Source organism: Ischnura elegans, chromosome 6 (assembly GCF_921293095.1).
Source record: "Ischnura elegans chromosome 6, ioIscEleg1.1, whole genome shotgun sequence".
NCBI classification, from domain to species: Eukaryota; Metazoa; Arthropoda; class Insecta; order Odonata; family Coenagrionidae; genus Ischnura; species Ischnura elegans.
In genome coordinates, this window is record NC_060251.1 from 123,064,280 (window position 1) to 123,092,170 (window position 27,891).

Sequence of the window (27,891 nt, forward strand, 5' to 3'; positions counted from 1 at the left end):
AGTTGTAGATGGAAAAAGAATGGAATCCAGAGGTGGTCACAAAAAATGAATCGCAGCATTCTTTGATTTTATTCTACGCCGTTGCTTGCTTTTCAGAAAAAGTTGAGTCACAATAGGAATGTTCCGCGGCCCTTGATTTGGAAACTGTGGAGATAGAGGAAGACGTGTGGATCAGAAATTTCCATTTAGTTGGTTGTCAGGATAAACCAAGGATCCATTTAAAGGTTGTCAGGCCATCGTAAAAAGATAGGACTGATGCACCACAGGGGAAATGGGGTGTTTGAGGGAAAGTCAAACCCAAAGTTGCCCAAAGAATGCGCAGTTCTGTGTTGCTCTTTCCCCAGTTAAAACCAAATAAAAATTGGATTGGGATGATATTTTCACCACGGGTTCCAGTGATAGTGAGAGTGCAGGTGATCATGATCATCGTCGAAGATCATCCCTCTAGGATTTCCGATTCGGAATTTTTAAGTGACAACCGATTGCAATGACAATGAGCTCGCCTTTAGAGTTTCAGATATATCGTGAGAAAAGCTCCCAAAATGTATTAGACTCTGTTTGGAAAACATTCACATTTTAATGCTAAATTAGGAAGTATTTACATTTTACAAAAGTAACTTAATTATTAACACCTAAAGACGTTGTGTTTATTATATTGATCGAAGAGCGATTGACCGATTCTTTCTGCAGAATAGGAAGTGGCTTCGGGGTTTTGAGTCACAAGATGGTAGATTGTGTTGGAAGTTCGTCTATATTATCGCTACTAAATTGAAACATTAATAGTATGGCTTTTTCAGAGCTTCCTGTCGCCCTCCAGGCAAGGTATTTTTAAGTTGAAAGTATCATCGACAGCTTCGAGGTGCAAATATGTTCACCATAAGACTACCGGACTGCCAAAAGAATACACATTTCACATGAGTATACGCTTTCGCCAATATTATACGCAAGTCTCACTTTGTTATGAACTATAAAACATTTCAGATGCACATCAGCTACCTTTTCATTTCTTGGCATCGACTTTCCGCGCCGACGAAGACTACAGTTTCACTAAAATACCCTGTTATCATGATGGAATCAGTAACAGGAAGCTTGCTAGGATCAGCCTAAGAATAACCATATTCCTTCATCTTTACGCAATCTATCGCTTTCAATGAAGAAAAAATAGATCAAATAATATCCCTGAAGTCACAATGAACAACTGCGATACGTCTGCACTTCAATAAATGAATCATAACCACGCCGTCGCATGTATAAGTATGCAACCTCTACTATGCCCGTGCCGCCGTCTCTCCTCGTACTGAACTATGACGTCACTTTTCTATCAGCCAATCATCGGGCGTTTTCGCTTCTCACTTGCTTTTGAAAATTCTCGTGAACTTTGATGCATTAAATATCGTAAATCACGTCATAAAATAATAAAAAAACTTTCACCGAGGTATGCAAACATACCCAAGTAGCAAAAGAATATTGAAAAATGATTTTAAAATTATTTCAAATGATTTTAAAATCAAAATATCATAAAATGGCTAAATTCATGACTTTTTCAAGATTTTAAAATAATGTATTAGGCGTTGCTCTTTTTAAGTCTTGTACCATTTGATCTCACTTTGTTGATAGAATATTCTTGGATATGCAGGAAGTAATGGCTTATTTTTGCCAAAAATGTTCCTTTTTTAATTTCACAGAAAAATAATTATGTGAACATTATTTTAAAACAATTTCAAAATAATTTTACACACATTTTAAAATAATTTTGAAATAATTTGATAATTATTTTCTAATCATTTTAACATAATGGTAAAATCATTTTAACATAATTTTGAAATAATTAGGTCATTATTTTGAAATCATTTTAAAACGCTCATATAAATTTTCATTGGTACATATAATCTTAGTCATACCAGTGTGATAAAGTAAACCAGTATAAAAATTCTAATTCCTTGGAGGTGATTGTGGATAACTGACAAGTAGCTTTACATAAAACAAGTAATACATGGAGACTTTCTACCAAAAATGAATCCCTTTTTTCAAAAGTGAGTTTGAATTTCGCCATCTTGAAATCCACAAAACTGTATTTTTTGGCAGTTTTCCATAATATTTCTAGAAATTTAAAATAATGAATTTCCGGGAAAATTATCCCAATATGAAGGCATATCATCAAAAAATGGACATTGAACGATCCGAGAATGCAATCAAGGAACACCTGAATACACTCTCAATATGTGCTTTATTGCATACTGAAAAGGCATAAGACCTGAGTATATGGACACTTAACATTAATTAGTTTATAATCCAGTCACTGACATATGACTTCCAAGTTGTTAAAGTGTTCATGGTAATGTTGGGATTTCAGTGAAAGCATGTGGATAAGGATAATCTGTGATTCTCACGATTCATGTACCACTTCCTTCAAAACATTAATGTCTGTTGACACTAGGATAATTGTTAGGTGGGAAATTTTATTTTTAACTGTTCCTGGCACAGTTCGAAATTTCAAATGTTTACCTATATCATATTAACATAGCAATTAATCATTTTAAAAAGAGGCTGAATTAGTTACAACATATTTTAAAACTATTTTAAAATCTATATTTCATAGCTCATACAAGAATAGGACATATTTTAAACTTATGTTAAAATCATTTTGAAATGGTGAAAAAAAGATTTGTAACGTCGAAACAGAGAAAGCTAATATGCAGTGGCGGCTTGCCCATAAGGACTCTCGGACGCCGCCCCTCCCAAATATTTTAAAAAGTAAAAAAAATTGATATCCATTAATTTATAATTATACATCTACCTAATCAGAGTGTTTTTTCAGTCGCATACATCGAAAGTGTAGGAAAAACACGAAAAGAAATAGCGCGAGAAGTTCGTATTTGTAGCCGTGGGGCGCTGGCCAGAACGTCCCAATCCATCCCCATGCAGTTATATGGAGAGTTGTAGTGGTGGGGGCCGCTGGTGCTATGACGCGTCTAACGTTGTGCCTTATGGAAGGCTTGGGACGTCGTCCGAGAATGCGCAGAGCGACGAGTGAGTTGACATCGCTGCGCAGGCCGGCGGGCGTATAATCTGGCGTCTACTTGGTGTTGCCACAGATAAGGGACGTACGGGATCAGAATGGTCACTGTACTGGGTGTAGCTATACGATTTTAATTTTTAATTACTGGTAGGTATTGCCACAGAAAATAAATTATCTCATTATGCTTGCATTTTTGGGTGTTTGAATTCCGGAACACATAAAATCCAACCAGTTAAAGGCCGTATTGACGTGGGAAAACTATTCTCGAGTATTTGCCACAGTTCTGTTATGATTACGAATTTCAAGAACCTTGGGGACCAATGTATTCATATCTTCCCGATGATTAGAAATGCGAAACCTATTTTTCAGATGAATTTATCAAAAGGCCTGCAGTATTGGGAAAAATCAGTTAACATTCCCCACTGATTTATAATTTAAGAAATAGGTGCGTGCGTGATAGGGTGAAGGATTGAACATGATTTAACCCGTAAAACGTGACTTTAAATAGAGTCATTCAATGAATGCCAAGAAGTGCCGCGTACAATGCACCTTTTGTGTGTAGATTCATCATTTTTCTAGCCCCTTGTTCAATTAGTTCATGTTCACCTAATTCCTCAGCGGCAGAGCGGTAGCTGTCTGACGGAAAATGTCCACTTGGGTCTGATTTAAGTGGCTTCGAAGAGTTCATATCATGGTGCGGAGGTCCTTACAGCTCCCATCTGTGGCTCAGAGTCGTCTTCTTTTACGATCTAGAATTTATTTTCTATTATATCATGGCAATTATTTCGAAGACATGGTTATTCCAAGTGCGACCCGTTGGCGTTTCGTGTGTTTACCACATATGAATCTTAGACTCAAGGAGATGGTCCGTGACGTCTTCTGTTTGCTTGAATGCCTTTGCTGACCTTAAATTCGTCCCTCAGCTGAATCAGCATTAGTGGACCACGACTTCTATCTCCCTTGAGTCGTCCTTATAGTAACGGCAAGACTCTCGGAAAGAACGGAGTGAAACGAATTCAGACATCATTTTCGAGGAGTTAACTGTGAGTAATTGCCGATTAAGAAGTTTCTTAGTGCTGTGTGTACATTCAAGAAGACAATTTTAATTAATCAAGTGCTCGTTTTTGATTTAGGGAAATATCGGGAAAAATTGTCCCAATTCTGTGTCCAGCCACCTTGTTCTTTTTGATCGTATTTTTCGTCGGCCTATTTTGTGTCGTCCCTTGTTTATTATAGACTAGTGCCCTTGCCATGTGTTCAATCGGAAAGAAATTGTTGTCCAGCGCTGGTTTCAACGAACGTGTAATTGATCACTTTGCTGGACAAAAGGAAAGAAGGATGGACTTCTGCAATACAACTAAAGGAATGTGAGTATTTCAGATTTTGTTAAAATTGTGTGTTTAATTATTGATTTTAAATCATACTATATTCAAGAAGCAACGCGAACACCTCAATCAAAGTTTACATCTGCCATAGCAAAGCGCATGCATTCTAGTAGTGTTTGTTGCCTAGTGGAAGTCAGAGACACTCCCCTCCCTCCTCAGGTGTTACAAGTGTCATTGCTACATAAATCATTGCAAATATTGTATAGATTTGACAAATAACGCATTGTGATTGCAAAACGAACAACAGAAGTGTATTGCGGGCATATTCGCCCAAAGAATGTAGGCGCTAAAACCGAAAGTTACGTATTTTCGTTTGTATTTGCAAAATATCGCAGCAAATATATTTTTATCCTTCAAGATCATTGATCAGTATAATCGAGAGTCCGGACTAAGCCGATCCGTATGACGGAGATTCTTCTGCATTAAGTATTTATTAATCAAGCTTTATTAGGAAAACTAGGTATTTTTGTTGAAAAAAACGGAACATATGGCATCACAAAATTTAATTCCTAGATTGCCGTAAAAACTTAATAAAATACACGAAATATTAAAAAATTATGACCCCCCGCTGGAGTGCGCCCCCCCTAGAATTTGACTCACGCGCCGCCACTGCTAATATGTTTTCAAAATTATGTTAAAATCATTTTAAAATGTTCTCGCAATATATTTTAAAATAATTTTTACACAAGATTTTGCTACTTGGGTATATTTTTATATAATTTTGGGGCTATTGATTATATCTGAAATATATGCAAGTTCCCTATTATAGTGGTAGATAATGCCTCTTATCACTCAAGGAAATTGGAATCCTTGTCTATTACAAGCTGGAGGAAAGAGAACATTAAGGAATGGTTGGGTGGTAAAGAAATTAGCTTTGATGATGTCAGCTTGAAAAGAGATATTTTATTTACAATAAACCAAGTGCGGAAAATTTTTTAAAAATTAAAGATTGACAAATCAGCAAAGGAATACGGCTGTACAGTTCTAAGATTACCACCATATCATTGCGAATAAAATCCAATAGAGATGGTTTGGGCCCAAGTGAAACATTACGTCGGCACGAAGAATTCTCAACATTCAAGAAGACTGAAGTGGAAAACTGAGAGAAGAAAGATTTGATACTATTACTTCGGAGAACTGGAAAAACTATGTTGAGCACGTAAAGAAAGTGGAAGAAGACATGTGGCATGCAGAAAATTTGCAGGATGATTTAGAGGAGTTGATTGTTGGTATGACATCGTCTTCAACCGAGGAGCCAGGACCACAGCCGAGCACATCCCGCTACATGAGGGAGTGGAAAGTCTGTCGGACTCCTAAACGAGATGGTATGGAGGGACTATTACCATTTCTTACCTTTTTTGTTTTTTCTGCCGATTACGACGCCCGTGTACTATTAATCCTCAGGAAAGGAGTATTTATTGAGATTTGAAAGATTATTGCTATTCATAATTTATCTGCGTCACAAATTGCATCATAACGCTGGCCAAAAGTTAGTCAATAAATTGAAGAAGAGCCCTAAGCTTAAAAAACATGAGCACTAGCCCTAATAGGTGCGTATGCGGGCAATGCGCTAAAATACTTGAATTCAATGTTGTCAGCAATGTTCCTTACCTATCTCGTCCTAAAATTTTGCTGGGTGAAAATAATTCTGGTGGTAGTGAATTATTTTACTAACATAATTACGCATACATTCATTGTTTCATTTTCATCGAGGTTATTGCGTTTTATCTACTTGTATGAGTCGATAATGTTTGGATCCACACTGATATGAGAGAAAATTTCCAATAGATTATGGAAGGTTTTTCAAGTTGGACGTTCAGTGGTTGATCTTTGGAGTAAAGGAGAAGAGTAGTAATAAGAATCGGCTAAAACTTATTCCTGACGGTCTATTCGATTTATCCTGGAGTTTTTGTTGATGCTCTCTGCAAAATGAAGGCACGTATGTATGCTTAGAAGCAAGGTATCAATAAGGTCATCTTTCTTACGGTAAACGTCTTACAGCTTACGTTAGTGGAAATAGACGTTTCCCTTACATGATAACATTAAAAACCCAATTATCTGTCTGATATAACCATCGTTGTGTTATACAACATCCCATTTCATGTAATACTAGCCAGAGCCAAAAAATATTGCATAATGTGGAAGGAATAGAAATTTTATCTCATTCAGGGGTGGCGATAAATTTATATCCTTCAATTTCTTGTTATTTTTTACATTACAGATTATTAATTATTCAGCTTGTGCATTGAATAAGTACATACATAAAATAACAAAAGACTTTTTCTTTTATATTGCAGCAAAGGTATTGTAATTTACGCTTGAAAAAATCATTAATTTACGCCGTCTATCGTGCGATCCCTAACTCCTTTTTTGAACTAAACCATTTTGGTGCTCTAATATGTGTGGTTGCATACGCTGTCAGGATGCCTGCCGGCAGAGCGGAAGCTTGGCAACACTGTTCTCCATAAGGCCCGTACTGTCAACTAAATGTGGAACGCTCTATAGCAGCACTAGCATTTGAGGCCTTAAAGTCTTTTGTATCCAGTGCCACTACAACATCAAGCACTTTTTCTGGGAAAAGTATTCCAGTGACTGAATAATTGTATATTTGCCCTCACTTTCTTCATGACCCACTCAAAGAGAACATTGTGTCCAATTTTTTGGTATGGGATCACTTTTTTATGTTTTCATTATGATTTTCTGTCCAAAACTCGATGATGGTCTCCTTTTTCTTCAGTATGTCAGCGGATTGAGTTTTACTCACACCAAAATGAATTGCTAATTTGCGGACACCACTCTTTTCTTTATTCACATGTTCCAACATCTGTACTTTCTCTCGTAAGGAAAGAAGTTTATCGTTTGGCATCGCATAATACAAACCAGGTGGCACCTAGCACCGAAAACAGTATTAACTGTCACAATACACAAGTGATGGGAAGATGGCACAGCTTTGAGAGGTTAGAAAGGTACTGAAAGAGGATCTGTGTACATGAGAAGAGTTCTAAATCCAGCAGAAGATGATGGCTGCCAATTAGATTTATATCAGTCATAGGCAGCCAATTGATCGGGAACAGTGGCCACCCTACACACACCTTATATTGCTGTACGTACGTGCATTGTTGTATTGTCACTGATTTGATCATTTTCAGACTCCTCTCTTCCCCACAGCTATCCATAAACACTATTTGTCGAGGATTTCTATTTTTGAGAGGTCGGTCAGAAAGCCTTTGGCGATGGTGTCCGTTAAGGAATCAAATAGTGCCTAAAAAGTGCCTGAAAGTGGGACTTTCCATATATGTACTAGAGGTTCTATCCAATTACAAATGCTTATCCTATGGACAGGGAATACTGTCCAAGTTACAAGTGTTTATAAGTCAGAGGATTCACTGTATGTGAAGTGTCCCCTTTCTTGGGCAAGAAGAGGTTTCCTGTTCCTCTCATCTTGTGAGACAGATGGGCTGCGTCCCATCGAAAATTGGACCAAACTATTCTCCATCGATGTATTATTTTTTCTATTTAACCATTTAACACGGAGACATCCCGAGAGTGATGTTTGGTATTTGAACGACGATGTTATTTTCTGAAGCTAAACAAGAAATGTAGAAAGAGCGTCATGGCCTTCTTCCCTGTATGCCCGGGTTCGAGAGTTAATCGCAAGTAAAGATTTTGTGTGGCATCACTTCCCCTCTATAAAGTGTTCGTCTTCAGCAACTGCCAAGTGGATTGAGGTGAGCTATCTGTTACCCTAGCCGTGAGTCACCTGGATTACAGTCTCTGTGGAGGTAATTTTTTTTATCATGAAAATTAAGTGATCACTGTCACAATAGTACCCCATTCATTTAAGCCAGTGAATGTAGTATTTTTTCTTTTTTCTAATTTAATGGATTTTCAATGTACCCTCGAATGAGAACCTACGAAGTGATTTTGAGGATAATACTTTCCCATTACTGGCTCAGATGCCACCCTATGCATTAGTTTGGATTTCAAACGTCCATGAATACTAGTATAAATACCAAGGGCTTCCATCATTCACTGGAAATAGTCAGTTGTGTTTATTTAGTGACAAGAAAGAGTTGAAATCTTAAAGATATGAGGGCATTGTGGGAGCAATTTTTGGCGCATATATGTACCTATGAAAGTATTACCAGTGATTTCACGTGCAGTTATAAGAGAATCTCTAAAATACTCTTCAAGTCACCATTCTTTGGGTAATTGAAAATGAATAACATATGCTGAAAATAAAGATACTAATGTAACTGATATGAGTGGGCTGAAAGCCAAGGGGTACAAGTGATTTCTTTTTTCTATACAGAGTTTAGTACAGAAATTAGGAATAGAAAAAAAGAATGACATCAACTAGATATTTAGTAGTGCATTTGATTTTCCACTCGATGTCAGCACAGAACTGAGACTCACTTGTAACCCTTGGCTACCAATTTTTGTGTATTTCTTCTAATAATTAACTTCACCTAACTCTGTTAAGAAAAAATAAGTCACGTGTTCCCCGTGGCTTCTCACATATTAAATGTATGGGATGATGGGCTATGAAACAAAGAGTCCCTCGAAGAAGTAATTTACCTTACCTCAAACATTTTATCAATGCATATGTATGTATATGTAATCAAATGATACATAATTACTTGCCACAAGTGAAAATTTAAAATCATTAAAATTTATCGGGCAGTTCCGAGGAATTTACGAGGGCAACCATCACAGTGTAGTAAACATTCAGTTCATTCTTAACTTTCTTGAGTTACTAGCCATAACCAAAATGAAAAATCCATAAATGCATACCTTAAATTACACCAAAATAATAAAAATTAGCTCAAAATACCTTACCTGATAATGTATTTTAACAGCTGGGATTTCATCAGCAACCATTTAAATGTCGGAAAGGACTCATTGAATTCCACTGAAAAGTCATTATTTATTTTGGACTCACTGTGAGTCTCACGCTGACTTGCATTCCCACCATACTTACCTGTAGAGCAAGCAGATACCTAATGCCTTCCTCCCACCTCTCCCTGCATCCGGTGAGAAGAGCGGTGGGAACTGCAAGCTGGCTGACGGCGTCGGTGGGAAGGAGACACGACGTGTGGAGTTGGTTTGTAGACGCCTTGTGGAATGGTTGTATCTTAACTCGAATAAAGAGGAGTTATGGAAAGGACCGGGAATTGGTTATTAATTCCTTAATTCCCTTCCTCGCGTTCCCTCTGCGACCTCCGGCGGACCCGAGAGACTTTACAGTGGTGTCAGAAGCGCGATCAAACCGGAGATCGTAGATATCGCGAGGAAGCAGCAAGAATGGCGAGTCGCGTGAGTTTTGGGGGGCATGAAATGCCGCTGCAGAGTGTCATTGATGACTTCGGGGAGAAGATCAGCATTCTGGCTAAGGAAAACGAGGAGCTAAAGGAACGACTCTGCAGCGCGACTCAGAGCTCTGCTCCGTCGCGGGGAAACAAATTCTCGCTCATCAGCGGCATCGATGTATTCACTGGCCGCCCCGGGGAGAGTGTTGTAGCTTTCATCGAGCGAGTGGAAAGCGTGGCAGAATTGAGTGGCTGGACCAGCGAAGAGACCCTGAAGGCAGCGAGAGTGCGTTTGGGCGGTGACGCAGCAGAGTTCTGTCGTATCAAGGAGGAGTGCTACCAGGCGGCTGATTTTTCAGTTTTTAAGAAGTACCTCCTTGATCGATATCGCCCGAAATTAACGGCTCGATTCTATCGCGAGCAGTTAGGATCGGTGAGACTAGGGCAGGGAGAGGACTTAGAGTCCTTCGCGGACCGGGTGAGATCGATTAACTCTCACACGTATGAACTTCCGACCCACGCTGACATGGCTGCCGCGATCAAGCATGAAGCCGACCAAAGGGCCCTGGACGCATTCCTTCGTGGTCTTCCCGGTGAGCTCGGTCGTCTGTGCCGCTTGGCCGTGCCGGCGTCGTTCGACGCGGCCCTTGAGACGGCTATTCGGATCCGCGAAGCTGATCGCAGTCCGCGAGCCCCCTCGCCGGTCCGCCGTGTTTTCCGTTCCCCAGCGGAGGCGGGGCGGAGGTGCTATGAGTGCGACTCTCCAGACCATCTCGCGCGAAGGTGCCCCCGCCGGAGGTGTTATGCTTGCGGAGCTTCCGGCCATATCGCTTATCAGTGCCAGCGGAAACCCTCAGAGAAGCCTTTAAATGGCGGCGGGTCCGGAGGCGCCACCCAGGCCGGACCCCTGTAACCCTGTTCCTTCCACGGTTAGAGGCCGCTAAGCGGACAGAGGATTTAGTGGTGGCAGTTAGCGTCGTGGGAAAAGACTGCAGATTTTTGGTGGATACCGGTGCCCAAGTTTCCTTGGTAGCGCGTGGTGTGAACGGGGGTGAACGAATTAGAAGATCCCCATATCGTATAAAGGGCATTTCGGGGGAGACTGTGTATAACCATGGTGTAGAAACGGTGAAATTAGTGCTGGGAAAGTGTTCTTATAGTATAGATATGATAGTGGTAGATTCGGTGGGAGAATATCAGGGGCTTTTAGGGTTAGATTTCTTGGAAAAATACGGTGGACTAATTGATGTGAGTAAAAAGACGATGAAATTGGGTGACGTTTACGTTTCGTTGAGAGGCAAGTGCAGCGCGCCTGAAGGATGCGAGGAGAGGAAAAAAAAGAGTGCAAGGGTCGTTGGAGTGGACGTTGAAGTTCCTATTAAATTAACTGATGAGACAGTGATTCCGCCCAGGAGCGAAAAATTAGTGTGTTGCAGACTGTCAGATGACGCCCCTCTTGAAGGAGAATACATTACAGAGCCAGAGGTGATAACGGACGCACACAGTTGTGCTGTAGCGCGGGGTGTGTGTAAGTTTGAGAGAGGACGGGAGGTTATGGTAAAAGTAGGGAATTTCGGACTGGATGAGGTTGTTTTGAGACGGGGAACAAAAGTGGCAACTCTCCATGAAGTGGAGAAAATTTTTAAAGGTAACTTCACAGGCATAAGGCACGTCCGAGCAACGACTACCGAAGAGCGAAAGATAGATTTCCGGGAGAAGTTAGCGGATCTGGATGAACCGGAAAGGAAGGCGTTGCTACCCCTGTTGAAGGAGTACCAGAGTTTATTCACTGAAGGAAAAATACCTCCGGCCACAACAATTACCTCTCACAGAATCCCCACGGGCAACTCTCCACCCATTTATCGCCGCCCCTATAGAGTGCCATATCACCAGAAGGAAGTGATTCAAACCCTTGTGGACGAGCAGTTACGGGCCGGGATAATTGTCCCTAGCAGTAGCCCCTGGGCTTCACCAGTCGTCATTGTGCCAAAAAAATCAGCTGACGGCACCCCATCTTATAGATTTTGTGTTGACTTCCGTGGCCTTAATGCAGTGACTACCCCAGACGTGTATCCCCTGCCAAATATAACAGAAACGTTAGACTATTTAGGGAGGAGCCGTTACTTTTCCACGTTAGATCTAACGAGTGGTTATTATCAGATCCCTATGCATCCTGACTCCAGAGAGAAGACTGCCTTTAATGTAGAGGGCGGACATTTTGAATACAACCGCATGCCTTTCGGATTACGCAACGCCCCTAGCACGTTTCAACGCATGATGGACGGCGTTTTGAGAGGACTAAAGCCCACACAGTGTCTCGTCTATTTGGATGACGTCATTGTATTTAGTTCCTCCATGGATGAGCATGTTGAAAGGCTGAGAAGCGTGTTCGATCGGCTGCAAGAGTCAGGTTTGTCGTTAAAAATTGAAAAGTGTCACTTTGCTAGAGAAAGGGTAAGGTATTTGGGACATGTGATCGACCGGGAGGGTGTTCGTCCGGACCCTGAGAAAATAAACGCGGTTATGAATTTTCCTTCACCAAGTAATACCAAGGAAGTGCAATCGTTTTTGGGACTCGCCAATTATTATAGGCGCTTCATAAATAATTACGCTGTGGTCGCAAGACCGCTAACGCGGCTCCTCAAGAAGGGAACTAAATTCATATGGACACCTGACTGTGACGCGGCGATGGAATCCTTGAAGGCGGCCTTGGTAAGCACTCCGGTGCTCGCCTATCCTGACTTCGCAAGGCCATTCGTTATCTCCACTGACGCCAGCAACTTTGCGGTGGGCGCGGTGTTGTCGCAAGAGATAGACGGCGAGGAGCATCCCATCGCGTATGCATCGCGGCAACTTCAAGCAGCGGAAATAAACTACACGACCACGGAGAAGGAGCTGTGCGCGGTCGTATTCGCGGTTCAGTATTTTCGCCCTTATGTGTGGGGTCGCCCATTCAAAATAATCACGGATCACGCCGCCCTCCGATGGCTTTTTAGTCTTCGCGATCCCAGTAGTAGATTAACCAGATGGGCGCTGAAATTAGCCGAATATGAGTATGAGGTTATTCACAAGCCAGGAAAACTCCACCTTAACGCCGACGGGTTAAGCCGAAAGATACGAGTGATGGAGGTAATGGATGATGAAGATTGGAAGAAGTACCAAGCCGAGGATATGGAATGCCAGGAGTGGAAGTCGTGCGAGAGTTTTGAAGAGAAAAATGGACTGCTGTTCCGATCGACAAGTGAGGGATTAAAGGTGGTGGTTCCTGTGAGCCGACGGGAAACTGTGTTCCGCCAACATCACGACCATGCTCTGTCAGGACACCTAGGAGTAAAGCCGACTATTAGACGAATACGACAGATGTACTGGTGGCCCTCCCTTGATAAAGATGTGAGAGAGATGATTGCTAGCTGTGTTCCTTGTAATCAACGTAGCCCTTACGGCAAGACGAGGGCACCCTTGAAGAAACTTCCAGTAAGTACCTCCCCATTTTCCTTCATCAGCATAGATATTGTTGGGCCCCTGCCGCGCACCTCGAACGGCAACCGGTTTATACTTACCATTCTCGATCATTTTTCACGATATTTAGAGATGGTGGCCATTCCCTCACAGACAGCGGAAGTGGTGGCCGACGCTCTACTTAGGCGGTGGATTTTGAAATTCGGTGTTCCTGATTATATACTGTCGGATCAGGGCCCTAACTTTGAGTCGGCTTTGTTCCAGAATTTGTGTAAATTTCTAGGGGTATCTAAATTACGTACATCACCCTTTCACCCCAGCTGTAACGGAAGGTGTGAGAGAGTGCATCGAACCATCTCGCAAATGCTAAGCCACTATGTTAATGGAAGAGACAATAGCTGGGATATGTTGTTAGCGTTTTCGGTGGCCGGATATAATTCATCCTATCATAGTAGCACGCGAGTGACTCCGTTCAAGGTGATTTTCGGTCGCGAAATGAAGACGCCCTTCCATTGCTTAGAGACCGTAGAGACTAGTACGAGAGATTCATATGTGGACGAACTGAGTGATCAACTCAAGCAGATTTGGAAAGAATGTTTGGGGAACAGTGAGAGGGCCCTTGAGTCGCAGGCAAGGCAATACAACAAGAGGAGCAGGGATGTGAACTACCAGCCGGGTCAATACGTTTACCTAAACGACCCCTGTATAAAGCCCGGCAGAATCCGCAAGTTCCACAAACCGTTTTCGGGGCCTTATAAAATCCTTGAGGTGCTCAATGACTCTAATCTACGTTTGCAGCTACGTTTTAGGACTATCGTGGTGCATAAAGACCGCGTTAAAGCCCATAGGGGTGTGAGAAATAAGGAACATGAATTCGCAGACGCAATCAGGGGCGAGAAAAGGCGTGGGCGTCCGAGATTACTGATGGCGAGTGGGAAAGGAGTTGAGGAAGCATCAACGTCTCCGGAAATCGTTTCCACCTCCCCTTCTTCCACTCCAAATGCAACAACGAGGAAGAAAGAAATAGTAACAGTTTCCCTCCCTGTCCCTTCTTCGAAAATTGATGCCGTTTCCGATTTGGAGAGCGAGGCATCTTGGTCGGCGGTTTCCGATCATTCGGAGGACGAGCGCGCAGACGAATGGAAAGCCGACCGACCACGCCCACTCCGAGCAGAGCAGCCGTTACCTCAGCGTTCGCCGTACCCGCTGCGAAGTAGGCGGCGAGTTGCTGATAAAGACAAGGAAGACCCCGTGGAGATTGTTGACACGTCGGCGGCGACCTTGCCCGTTATGACCTTGCCTTCCTCCCTGTCCCCACCCCATTTTGAAGATAGCGCGGACCGCGCGAAGATAACGCAGACAGCAGCGGAGACTCCTTCGACCACCATGCCCCCTGAAGCTCTCCCATCCCTCAGTGCAAATTCCCCCCAAGTGTGTCCCGGTGCATATGATGAGCAAAGCAGCGAGAGTAATTGTGAAAGTACGACGCTAGCCGTTTGCCCATATAATTTGAGGCCACGGCCATGTTAAAAAGTGAGTGATGAGGCCATTATGGTGTTGGCCGAGTGTTTGCCCGAGGGGCGTTGAGTGTTTTTGAGTGTAAGTAAGTCTACGAATGTAGCATCTATGTAAGTGCGACGGGACAGAGTGTTTTCCATTTGGATGATGGAGTACTGGTTGAGAAAAATATTTAAAATTGGTGATTCCGTTATGTCTTTTCATGATTCGAACAGTGATTTTGTATGTTCTGGAATTTTGAGTTGGTAATGGTATCATCTTTGCCCAGTTGATTGTATGATAAGTACAGTGTTTGTGTTGATTCAAGGGGGGTTATTGGGTTTACTACGAAGCACGCAAATTGTTCAAATCTCTTTCTAAATGACTTGTGCTGACTTTGAAGGGGTTACCATAATCAATATAGTGTGGGATTGTGATTTTCTTCATAGCGTTATATTGGGTTTTGGGTTCATTGTGGTGTTGTATTCCTGTCTTGTTTTTTCGACATTTTATCCTATTCTCCTATCGGTGGTGACCAATGTCTTATTTTTTATTTTGACTTTTCAGTATAATCGATTGTTTGCAATTTTTATGGAGCTGTTAATGTTAAGTGGTATAAATCTCTATGTGGTGTGGGAATGCAAGTGGTCGGCTGACAGTTAGAAAAATTTCACTATGTTCAATTTTTCTTTTGGAGGGGGGAATGGTGTGAGTCTCACGCTGACTTGCATTCCCACCATACTTACCTGTAGAGCAAGCAGATACCTAATGCCTTCCTCCCACCTCTCCCTGCATCCGGTGAGAAGAGCGGTGGGAACTGCAAGCTGGCTGACGGCGTCGGTGGGAAGGAGACACGACGTGTGGAGTTGGTTTGTAGACGCCTTGTGGAATGGTTGTATCTTAACTCGAATAAAGAGGAGTTATGGAAAGGACCGGGAATTGGTTATTAATTCCTTAATTCCCTTCCTCGCGTTCCCTCTGCGACCTCCGGCGGACCCGAGAGACTTTACATCACTGTGTTTCAAGATGGCTTTGGTCACCAAATAGAAAATTAAGCGTCATTATTTCTTCCAGTGGATTTTACTCAAGTGGAAAGGACTCCTTGGATTTGTTTGCACTGAGAATAATCAATGTTATTGAAAATGAATTAACGCCACTCTTTCTCCCTCCCTCACCACCATTGTCAATGTATGCATGTGGATATAGTTGTGGGTTCCGTGTGAAAAATAACTTAGAATTGTCCAAGGGACAGCTGCAACAAATGTCATGTTTTCCTCATAATATGCAATGATTTGCTCTGTTTTGGCTTGTGCCATCAGGGCTGGCTATTGGTTAAACTGCTTTTCACACATTAAATAGTGTATAATAAATTTGAATTCATCTATTGACGTTTAAGTTTGATATTTAGATTTTTTTCTTTTCGAGGGTTGGTCAATTAAAATGAACATGTAGGACTTCCTCACCAAGGTTTCAGTAATAATTTATGTTCAAACACCAAATATTTGGTTTTTATTCCCAAGAAATTCTGAAATCAATTCCTAGCCCTGAGGATAGTAATAGTAATTTTGAAGGGAGGAATTGGTGTACACTTGTATTGATTCACCCTTGATGAAATTAAAAGAATGGCTCTTACATGATGATTTTAGAAAAAGCAAACGTTTCAGTGTAATGTGTTTCGATGCTTGTTGATCGATGGCAAATCCTCGAAACTGTGAAAAATACCTAAATATTTTACAAGGGGAAACCACATACCTTGCTCCGTCTTTTTCAATGCCGTATTTTTTATGGCCTTCGGAATGGTGAACACATCTCTGAACTAGTAGTGGTTCCGTTGAATGGGCCTTAGTTTGGCTGTAATTAATTAATTTTCATGCGGTATTTTTCACAAGCCGTACATATTTAGTTTCAAAATTTCGCACCTTTCGGTACACTGGTCAGGTGGGGTAGTGGTACCGTACGTGACTCCCACCCAGGGGGCTAGGGTTCGGGGTTTCATCATGGCAGTTTATTTTGTTTGGCAGGGGGGCTATAACAGTGCCTTTTTTTTTTTTTTTCGAAGAAATGATATTTGTTGGTGGGCCTCCTGTTATTATATTGGAAGGGCTGCGGAATTATTGGGAAGCGGCGAGCACAAGACACATTTGGCATGATTGTTGCTTTTAACCCTCTAGCATGCGCGAATGTTATTTTTACACGACCAGGGGAATGGCATACTTTGCCCATGATATGTGCATATATGATAACACTCGATTTAAAAAAAAATGTATCTGTATTTGTAGAAATTAGTTCAATCTTGTACATTTATAGGTGATACAGATATAAAGGTACTGGTGGTACACGGCCGCTCGCACGGCGTAATTTATACACCACGGGTGACGGGTTCCTCTTGCTGATCTAAAAAAATTAGCCACAATACGTCGAATCTTGAGAACTCGCAATATAGATAGTCAGAGTACATTGTAGAGATACACGAGAGCATTCTAGCCCAGAATGTATGTACAGTGATGAAATCCTTGGTTTTCGAAGATTGACGTATTTTATGCGCCAGCGCGCCCGGTCCAGGGTTATCAAATTTTATTTCATTCTATTTGTTAATTGAAATCGTATTTCGGAATAGTTCTTGTAGCACATAGGTACTGTGTAAGTAAACTCCCTTTGGAGTCAAGTGAATTACAAGTGTTCGAGAAATATGGCATTTTATAATCGTTTCGTGTTCTTATTTATTATATCTGTACGCATGTTGTTGATCGCCACAAGCATTGAATGGCATGTGCTCTCGCAAGAGTGGTTTCCAGTTTTAATGTGGAAGTTGATCGGCATAAGAAAAGAAAAAGTTCATATTTTAGCGCACACCAACCCTTGCTAGTGTAGTCGTATCTCCGCATTTGAAATGACCCTGCTTAAATACCTAAATGCCATTATGGTGATAAAAAATTGTCTCATGTGTATGCTTTCTGACAACAATGAAGACAACAAAATAAACGGCCATGACGAAGCCCTGAACCCTAGCCCCCTGGGTGGGAGTCACGTACGGTGCCACTACCCCACCTGACCCGTCTACTGAAAAGTGCAAAATTTTGGAATTAAATACAGCTTGTGAAAAATACCGCTTGAAAATTAATTAATTATAGCCAAACTAAGGCCCATGCAATGGAACCACTATCAGTTCAGAGATGTGTTCACCATTCCGAAGGCCATAAAATATACGGCATTGAAAAAGACGGAGCAACTTTCGTGGTCTCCCCTTGTTAGTGTAAATCTCCTTGTATTGTTTGGCATTGACACGTTAATACCTCTTTGTGACTATATATCCTATCACCAATTGTGTTTACTTTTCCCTGTATAACTTTCAATGGATTAAGCAAAATAATTCATTGTATGCATTCATGATTTTTTTCTTTTACTTTTGTTTCTGAACTTTACCTCATGTCTTGCAGTTGCTAATTTCACATTTTTCCTTCCCTCTGCTACAGTCTTACCGATATTACCCTTCCAATCTGGATGTCATCAATTGGCTGGGCTCATATTACATCAAACTGCAGCTGCCCGAGAAGGCAATCGGCTTCTATGAGAGGGCAGCTATGTTGTGCCCAGACAATGTCCGCTGGCACCTGTCCGTTGCCTCCTGCCACCGCCTGAGCGGTAGCTACCACCAAGCCCTCCAACTCTACCGCAACATCCACCAGAATTTCCCAGAAGACGCAGAGTGTTGGTTGAATTTTTATTTACTTTGTATTCTGAGTAATTCCGTGCCCCTCAAAATGATTCTACAGGTGACTCTGAAATGAATTTTAATGCATGGGAATTAGGAGCACATAAAAATAATGGACTCGTGGTAATGTTGAGTAATTGGAAAATGGGCTTAAAAGGACAATTTAAGTTTTGTCTTCATAATTCTGATCATAAAATATTATTAAATGAAAATCTCAGAGACATGAGATAATAACAGAGTTTTCCAGTGTCAATCATAGTCCTATGTCCTTCAGTAGCACCCTCTGCCCCGATGCTACAATCATTGCTGCTGACCTCTTCCACTCTCAGGTCTGTAACTTATTGCCCACTCACCTAGTCAATCATCTACTTCCAATTTCACATTCTAAACAGTGCATCTTTGTTTTCCTTGTGACCTTCATCTCTCTGAAGATATTGACTGGGCATGTGTTGATGCTGTGACGAAGAGAATTTCATCTGGTATTTTTTTATTAGAAAATTGTCCGAAATAATCATAGAGGCACTTGAGAAGCTTCTCTCCATGCCAAAATACATCCACTGCTTACCTGTGGCATAATCTTCTGTGCTAATGCCACCTGGTGCTCCAAAGCCATCTCAGTGGAGCTGCAAAAGCCATTGCTGATGTACCTGAAAGGTCTCCTGTTATACTATTCTTAAAGGAACGTAAAATCCTACCCCTTTCCTTCTCTGTACATATTTAGCTGTTCAATCTTCATCTAAATAATCCTGAGTATGTACTTCACTAAATACATCAATGTAAGTAGTCACCAAAGCAGAGCGAGTAAAGACATACATTTAAGAGATTTTTGCTGAGTATTTTGTCAATGGGGTGCTTTTTAATCAGCAAGTAAGATATATCACAAACTACCAGCTAACATCAAGTCTCTATTCCCTAATAATTTCAAATGTGCATTGAAAGAGTATTTGCTCTAACGGAACTTTTATTACCTAAATGATTTTCTTGCTTAATTGTTTATATGTACTCTTGTTGTATAAACTGCTTACTTTTTTTACCCATAGTATTTTAAAGATTTTACATATATAAACTGCATTTTTGTAGCATTTGACGTTTTTATATGTCCATTCCATTGGCAACCTCTTGGAACAAAAAAAACATTATTATTATTACATATGGATGGTCGGATCAGATACCTGAAGTCTAAATATCCTTGGATAATGTCCTTACTGGATACTACAGACTGAAATTTGCTGAACGTATCGATCTGAAACTGAAATTTTAAATCAATGCTTTTGTGAATGCAACATCCCTTAAGAGGAAGTAGAAAGAGTTCTAATTCTCTCTTTGCATGTGCCGTTGCACTATGATGCTTGTCCTACTCACGAACAATTTTGTTAAAAGCTCTCGTGGGAGTATTGCTACGGAATTTCAGCCGTGGAAAATTTGAAGGCAAAATGTGACTGGCACATAATACGACTCTTCCCAAGAGATTGAACAACTGGCAGTAGAATCTCAATGCCATAGGATAATAACCACATCAAAAGTGACAACATCGCAGATTTAAAAAAATAGAACCACACTCGGCCCTCCATCAGTCCATGCCTCTGATATTTTTTTCCTCTCCAAGACCACACAGTTCGTAAGTCATTATCTTCGAAGGAAAGTATCAAGTTAAAAGAGAACAATGGAAACATGTTTCGTCCCTTCCCCATCTCACCAACTGACTTTTTTTGTCCTACCTGCTTTAATGCCCAAATGCTTCAAGTTTCTGGTGGCCTAATGCTAGGTGAGCGACTTACTGGTCCTGAAGATGTCTTGATAGCTTTCGGCAATTAGATGACATGCACAAGATTCAAAACAGAATGAGACCAAACACATCACTTTTCTATCCTTATTTCTGTTTTTTTTAAGCTCTAATTGATTGAAACAAAGTTTTTTTAGTTACAACAACATAATACCAATATGTATTCCACATTATCCAAACAGCGTGATTTGCAAGGAAACAAGTGTGGCATCAGCACGGTCAAACAAGAAACTCGAAACAAGGCCTGCAAACGCCTACGGCGTATCACGTAGCTCGCCCGGCATCACTTTAAAGGCAACAAGGTCACAGAATAGCAAGATCTGACATGTTCGTTCTTGACTCCCTCATTGAAAGACAGAGGGAGCGCTCCCCCTCCGAGTCCGTTCCCTTCCACTTCTCCTTAACCTGCTTCTGCTGCCCACCCCTTCCTCTTGCTGAGTGGTCGTCTCGTTCTGTTCCTACAACTCGTTGCATGCAGGGGCGCAGCTAGGAATTAAGGCTGGGGGGGGGGGTTTAGGTGCAACTAATACCGGGGTGTGTGTAGGTATGGAATACCCACCAGGGTAAGTGGTAGGTGCGAGATTAATAAATTGCGGGATTTTAAGATAAACGGTTCAAAATGGTGAGTTTTACGGCTTTGTGAGGGATATATAATTAATCCTTACGCTATTCTATTAGTAATATCAATCCAATTATGTAAAATGGATTAAACTTAAAAATTTCTCTGAGCTCTTGAGGGGGGGGGGGAAGGGTTTAACCCCCAAAATCCCCCATCGCTGCGCCACTGGTTGCATGTAATGCTATTGTAGTTCTAAACATTGTTGTGTGATGCAGATACACAGTTGGGTCGTTCCGTGTCAGTTCACCCAGCCACTGACTTGGATTTCATGAAATTTTTGTCACTATCTACTACTCTAAGTCAGTATGTTAGCTTACCTTCCTTTCCGGAGAGGATCAACTGTAGAAGATACTCGGACAAACAGACAGCAAATTGCGTGGTAGGTGCGTGGTAGATCGACCCTCCAATGTGTAGGAACAGGTATAGCATAGTCCTAAAGCAAAGGCCTTCCCCCCTTTTCCTCCTCTCGGTTTGTTAACTCCATCGTGCGTCCACTAGAACCTTTCTCTCTCTCTTTCTGTGTCACTCTCTGCTTGTGTGTTAGTATCTGCTTCGTCTCCTTTTTCTCCCTTTTTATTCATCACTCACTACCCAACATTCCCCGCATTAACGTCGTCTGCATTGGGCATGAATAGCAACAACGTAGTGGGAACTAGGCGAACTAATTTCCATCACTTTCACTGTTCATTTGTTCACTTATACCCTCATTCAGCAAGATAAAAGAAAAAAAAATGCACGCAATAATAAGTAAAACAACAAAATTAACTAACGCATCGAAATAAGTCTTTTGGCTGTTATTTACAGAGTGCCGTCACAGTATGGAGCATGGATAAGATCTCACAGTTCATCTCCCACAGACATTAATATGTTAAGAAAGTTTGGTGCCAGACTAATAATCATATTTAAAATGTTTCTTGTGCACACGAATACTCATCGTGGGTGTAATTATTTTGTTCTTGTAGGTTTGAGGATATTGGTTCGCCTCTGCAGTGAATTAGGTTTGAAGGAAGCTGTGGAGTATGCCCTGGAGTTGAAGAAAATGGAAAGGGCAAAAGAAGTTCGAGAGAGAATTGGGAGCAGCAGTCGACCAGGTAATTATTGCTCTCCACACAAGCTCTCAAGATCCTTGCATTATTCATTATTGTGACTCCTTCTGCTAGCACTGGCAGAAATTTCAATTGATATGAGGAAAAAATGATGTGTAATACACAGAGATGGGCTGAATGGCAGATTTCTCGAACTCGAATATCGAATTCGAATATTAAATCATAGCTCGAATATTCGAATACCTCGAATTTCGAATAACTCGAATACTAGAATTGGGCAAAGCATATTAAACGTTAGTTTCTTCTGCTATTTCCCTCGATGAATGCTTAAATAAAAAGGTATGCAGTGGAACCTCGATCTATTGTTTTTCAAGGGGATGGACGAAAAAAACGATGAATGCGGGAATGTTTGTCTAGGCTGCCTATGCAGGAGGAAACCCAAAATTATGGCGAGTAATTGTGATTTCCTTTAAAGGATTCAAACAGGAATTTAGCTGATTAATGGAATATTTTAATTTTATGGTAACAATTTGGGCATATAGTTTATTCAACTAACATCTCTTTCAAATATCCTACGGGGACATACCACCTCACAAAAAAATGATTGCATTCTGTCTCGGCATTTACACTGCTACGATGGACTTCTGTCTGATGTATACATTCTTATCTACCAAACGCCATTTCAGCGGCACGCCCATCTGATACTCGGCTTCATCCAACTTCTTATTTTCAACAGGTAGCTCACTTTACCCCCACTCCTACTGTCAAGTGCTAGCGGACAATCCATGGCGTAGACGTGCTTCTCCACCGTATTTTCTTCTTCTTCAATTATTTTCAGTCCATCTTTGGAAGTTCTCAAGAGATAAGCAGATGAATTCGAATTGCAAGCAGGGAGAAATCAAATATCCTGATAAAATATCCCTTTGTCTGTGACTGTGTCAAAAGAGATTTGTAGCATGACTCATAAATTGTAACTTGATATATGTTTTTGGAAAAAAATACCACATCAACTTCCAAGAAGCTCAGCTGGGAGGATATCGAGTTTTGCCAGAATGCTAAGACTCTATCCTATTTTGACCTTTATTTCCTTGCGTAAAATGCTTAAATAAAGTCAGAAATATGCCGTGTTTGGTCTTATTCTTTTTTAAATTATGCGCAAATTACTAATATTTCAATCCAATAAAGGTGTAATATCAATTGCCGAAAGTAACTGTTAGACACCTTTTGGGCTAGTAGATGACTCATGCAGCAGGAAACATAATGAAGATACACTTTTGTATGTTCCACAGGAGTTTTAATAACCGACCCAGGTTTCAACAGTACACTATGTCATTATCAAGGTGTAGTAGGACATAGTGCAATGGTTATAATGTAGCCTAGTGTATATTCACCTAAACTCTGTTCCTTATTCGTGGAACTTCTTAATAAAGTTCTTTTTGTTGCCGGCTGGACCAGGACTGACGTTTGTAATTTCGTAATAACGAAAATTTTGTAATAACATTTCTTGTACTATACATTGGATAGGCCTTTTTCGTCGGGACCAATGATTTGCTTTATAATAACTAGAACTTCGTAATAAGGTTGGTCGTAATAATGAGTCTACTGTACACGAGTATTCCCCAGAAAGAAAAGCACAACTCTTCCTACGACGCATTGTGGTCTAAAAGCCTGCCATTTTACTCAATTCCCATAAATATCTCGCTACTTCTTTCAGAGAAAAATTATTGTTTTAATCTTTTATTGTGGTGTAACACTTATTGCAATACAAAAACTAACTTCAATACACAGTGATCCACACATATATATACTAGTGGCCAACCTTCTAAGTTTCCACACCAAGTTACATGGTGGCCAACCGTGAAGATTCACACAGATTAAAGATCTACAACACCTCCCCTTTTAGGAGTAAAAAGAACATACAAATTGAAAGTTTACAAATCAAGACGCCTTGGAGGTTTAACCATGCGGCCACTCCTTGTAATAGTTATAGGTAGGCCAGCAGGATGTACAATAGGGTTGGGTACACCTGGTTGATTCACATGACCACTCCCAGCGGTAGACATAGGTGGATGAACAGGATATATATCAGATCTTAGTACAACATTTTGATTCTCTGACCCTACAGCATTATGGATTGGTGCATTCACATCTGGTAGTAATGTTGCATAAGATGAGGGACATGCTACCATTCTTTTTTTTAAATGTGTGACATTACGCCTCACTACATTTCCCACTGAATTTCTCACCAAATACGAACGAGGACTTGTATGTCTATTTACAATGACACCAGGCTCCCAATTATCACACTCCTTGTTTTAATGAGTACCTTTTCACCCATCTGAAAAGTAACTTCCTTCCGTCTGGAGGTTTTATCATAGTTGGATTTCATTTGATTCGACTTCGATTGTAATGCTTTTACCACAATCTGTGGTCGGATGACTTTGGGTTTAAGCGTGTTGTACGTCACCGGCATCTTTGTGCATAGTAAACGATTAACCAGCAACTGCGATGGGGACCAGTCTAGTCCAGGCAGAGGAGTGTTTTGATATTCCCGCAAAAGATTTCTGAAATCGGATTTTTCTTCCCGACTCTTTTTTAGAATCATTTTACTAAGCTTCACCCCTATTTCCGCAAGTCCATTAGAGCGTGGATAGTGAGGACTACTTGTTCTCAGCTCTATTTCATTACTTTTATAGTACTGCCTACATTCCCAGGACCCAAATGGCATATTGTCTGCCAGGAGAACTCGAGGAAACCCATGAGTACTGAACACAGTCTGCATAGCATCTATGACAGCTGGTGCTGTTTTGGACTTAAGTTTGCAAAAGTCAACCCACTTAGAATACTTGTCTATGAGGACAAGATAACATTTACCAGAATAGTCAAATATATCTGCACCCACTTTTTCATGTGGCAGATTTGCCATAGAGTGGGGTTGCAATGGTTGCTTAAAATTGGCTGGGCGAAACTTCTCACAATTCCACACGATTTTATGTAATCTATAATGCTAGATGACATGCCTGGCCAATAAAATAACCCTCTACCTCTAGCCTTAGTTTTAGTTTCTCCACAGTGACCCTCATGTAGCAACTTAAGGACCTACGATCTCAAAGCACCTGGAACTACTACTTTTTCCCCTAGAAAAATTAAACCCTCTTCAAAACAAAGATCATTTTTTAGCTTATAATATGGTTTACACTCATCAGATAACTTTTTATAAACTGGCCAGGCTGACTTACAAAATTGACTTATTTTACTCAAGGCCATATCTTTGCTAGTTTCCAATTGAAACTGAGACAGACGCTCTTTTGACATAGGCAGATGCTTGCTAATGGAATGGACTACCTCTAGCATTTGTGGGTCATCAGTGACATGGTCTGTAACATAAGAGCGTGACAAATGGTCGGCAAAATGCATAAGTTTACCCGGTAAATAAGTAACATTTAAATGATACTTCAATAATTTCAACCTTAGTCGCTGCAAACGAACAGCACCAATTTGATGCACTGGTTTAGTCATAACATTGATTAGGGGTTTATGATCACTCTGAACCAGGACTGGTTTGCCATAAATATAGTAATGTAGTTTGGAAGCTGCAAAATAGACTGCTAAAAGCTCTTTTTCTATTTGTGAATAATTGCACTCACTACTGGTGAGTGATCTTGAGGCTATGTGCACTGGTTTAAGACCTTTAGGACCTTCCTGAAACAACGTACACCCTAGCCCACTTTGTGAAGCATCACATTGTGTAACCAATTTAGCACTGGGATCAAAGTTAGCCAGTGCAGGGGCATTGGATACTAGATTTTTAAGCTGAGTAAATGCCACTTCATGGCTCGGAAGCCATTGCCATGCTACATCAGTTTTAAGTAAATCATGGAGAGGAGCACAAATGTTGGACATATTTGGTATGTATGTCCGAACATAATTAAACATTCCTAAGACTCTCTGTAGTTCTTTGCGATCACCTGGTGCGGGCAAGTTTACCAAGGCATGAATACGATCCCAGTCTGGTTTCTTACCTTCTTTAGAAAATATTTGCCCAACATACTTCACCTGAGATACTTTGTACTGGAGTTTGTCTCTATTGAACTTGGCCCCAACTACTTTTGCCCTCTCCATCAGTTGTTTTACATACTCATCATGCTCAGCTTGGGAGCTTCCGGTACATAGAATATCATCAAAAAACAAAACTACACCTGTAATATCTCCAAAATTTTGCTCAATTACTTTTTGAAACATCTCTGGGGCATTGGGCAACCCATATGGCATGCGTAAATATTTATAGCACCCAAATGGGGTAGAGAAACAACACTTGGACGACGAATCATTGTCAAGCCGTAGCTGATGAAACCCTTCTTTTAGATCAAACACTGAATATATGTGCTTATTACTTAATTTTTCAGACAACTGCTCAATTGAGGGAATTTCATGATAATCCCTGAGAATCACTTTGTTTAATTCAGTGGGGTCCAGACACAATCTTAGTTTACCTGAAGGTTTTTCGACAATAACCAAGTTACTAACCCAAGAATTGGCATCAAGGGTATCTACCTTTTTTATAATACCCTTCTTTTCCAGCCTATCCAGCTCTGATTTCAACTGAGGCTTAATGGAACTAGGAACTCTCCTTGGGGGTTTACAAACAGGGCTTGCATTACTTCTAATGACAATTTTACATTTTTGTGGTAAACAGCCTATCCCACTGAAATTTTCCTTATAATGTAACACAAAAGCATCTCTATTACTGCTGGAAATATCGTGAACATGTTTTACCAGATTGAAATCAACACATGATTGTAATCCCAACAGTGGAGTACTCTTAGAATCTATAAGAATCTATATAGAAAAGAAGAGTGATGTTTTATTGGTAACTGAACATTGGCTGTTAAGTGACAAAATACAATGCTATGCTATCAATGACATGAAACTTGCAGCTTCGTTTTGTAGACAGGATAACAGAGGGGGAGGTGTTGCAATTTATTGCAAACCTTCCTTGTCTTTTTCATGCAAGAAGACGAAACATAACATTGAAAAAGTCCATGAATGTGCATCAGTAATCTTAAGAGCATATAAACTCAGTCTAGGGGTAATTGTGACGTATAGATCTCCAAGTGCCTCTTTCATCTCTTTCTTACAGAATTCAGTGACACAATTCAATTTGTGCTAAGTTGTAATGTTAACTACCTAATAATCCTTGGTGATTTTAACATTGATTTAAAAAGTCCCTTTATCCAACGTGAAGAACTTGGTGCCCTGTTTCAATCTTTTGGCTTAGCAGTAATTAACGATGTCCCCACAAGGGTAACTTCTCAATCTTCTACTCTTATCGACTTAGTTGTAACTAACTTACCAAATAAGAGGATTTTGTGTAATACCATATTTAGTCATATGTCTGACCATTGTGTCCTTGATATTGAGGTGAAGCTTGATGATTTTAAATCTACTGCACCAATATATATTACTAAACGTTTTTATAATGATAGCAGCGTTGATGAATTTCTTAAGAGTTTGGCATGCGTAATTTGGGAGGACGAGAATTACATTTCTGATGTTGATATTAAATTTAACTCCTTCCTTAACAAATTTTTATTAAATTTTAACCATTCCTTTCCTTTAAAAACAATAAAGTCTACCTGTAAAAGGAAAAATGTCAAATTCACGTCGGAGCTGATGGACATGAGTATTAGAGTAAGAGATTTACATCGTCAATGTAAATTTTCTGATCCATCTCTTTATAATGAGTATAAAGTACTTCTGCACAATTATAAAACTCAAATCTAGGAGTTTAAGAAAAATTATTACAGCCAGTGTATCTCCTTATCTAATAATTCATGCAAAGCAGCATGGAATGTTATTAAGCAGCAGACGAATAATAAACCCACCCAACAGTCGCCACCTTTCATAAAGTTTAAGGATATTGCTGTTTCAAAGCCCGAAAACATAGCAAATTGTTTTAATAAACAGTTCTGTCAAGTTAATGATGATAGCATTCCATCCACTATCAAAGCGATGAGTACTTCTGCCTCAATATTTCTTTTTCCCTCAGATCCTGCCGAGGT

General features: G+C 40.6%; 1 protein-coding gene across 3 annotated transcripts in view; it reads left to right on the forward strand.

Moving 5' to 3' along the window:
* LOC124160095 (intraflagellar transport protein 88 homolog) overlaps window positions 1–27,891 on the forward strand; it is a 171,275-nt gene that overhangs the window by 119,127 nt on the left and 24,257 nt on the right. For all 3 annotated transcript variants that reach the window (XM_046535816.1, XM_046535818.1, XM_046535817.1), the window contains 2 exons: window positions 18,143–18,377; window positions 21,746–21,874. In XM_046535816.1, the coding sequence (XP_046391772.1) occupies window positions 18,143–18,377; window positions 21,746–21,874 (364 nt within the window). The remainder of the gene's footprint in view (window positions 1–18,142; window positions 18,378–21,745; window positions 21,875–27,891) is intronic.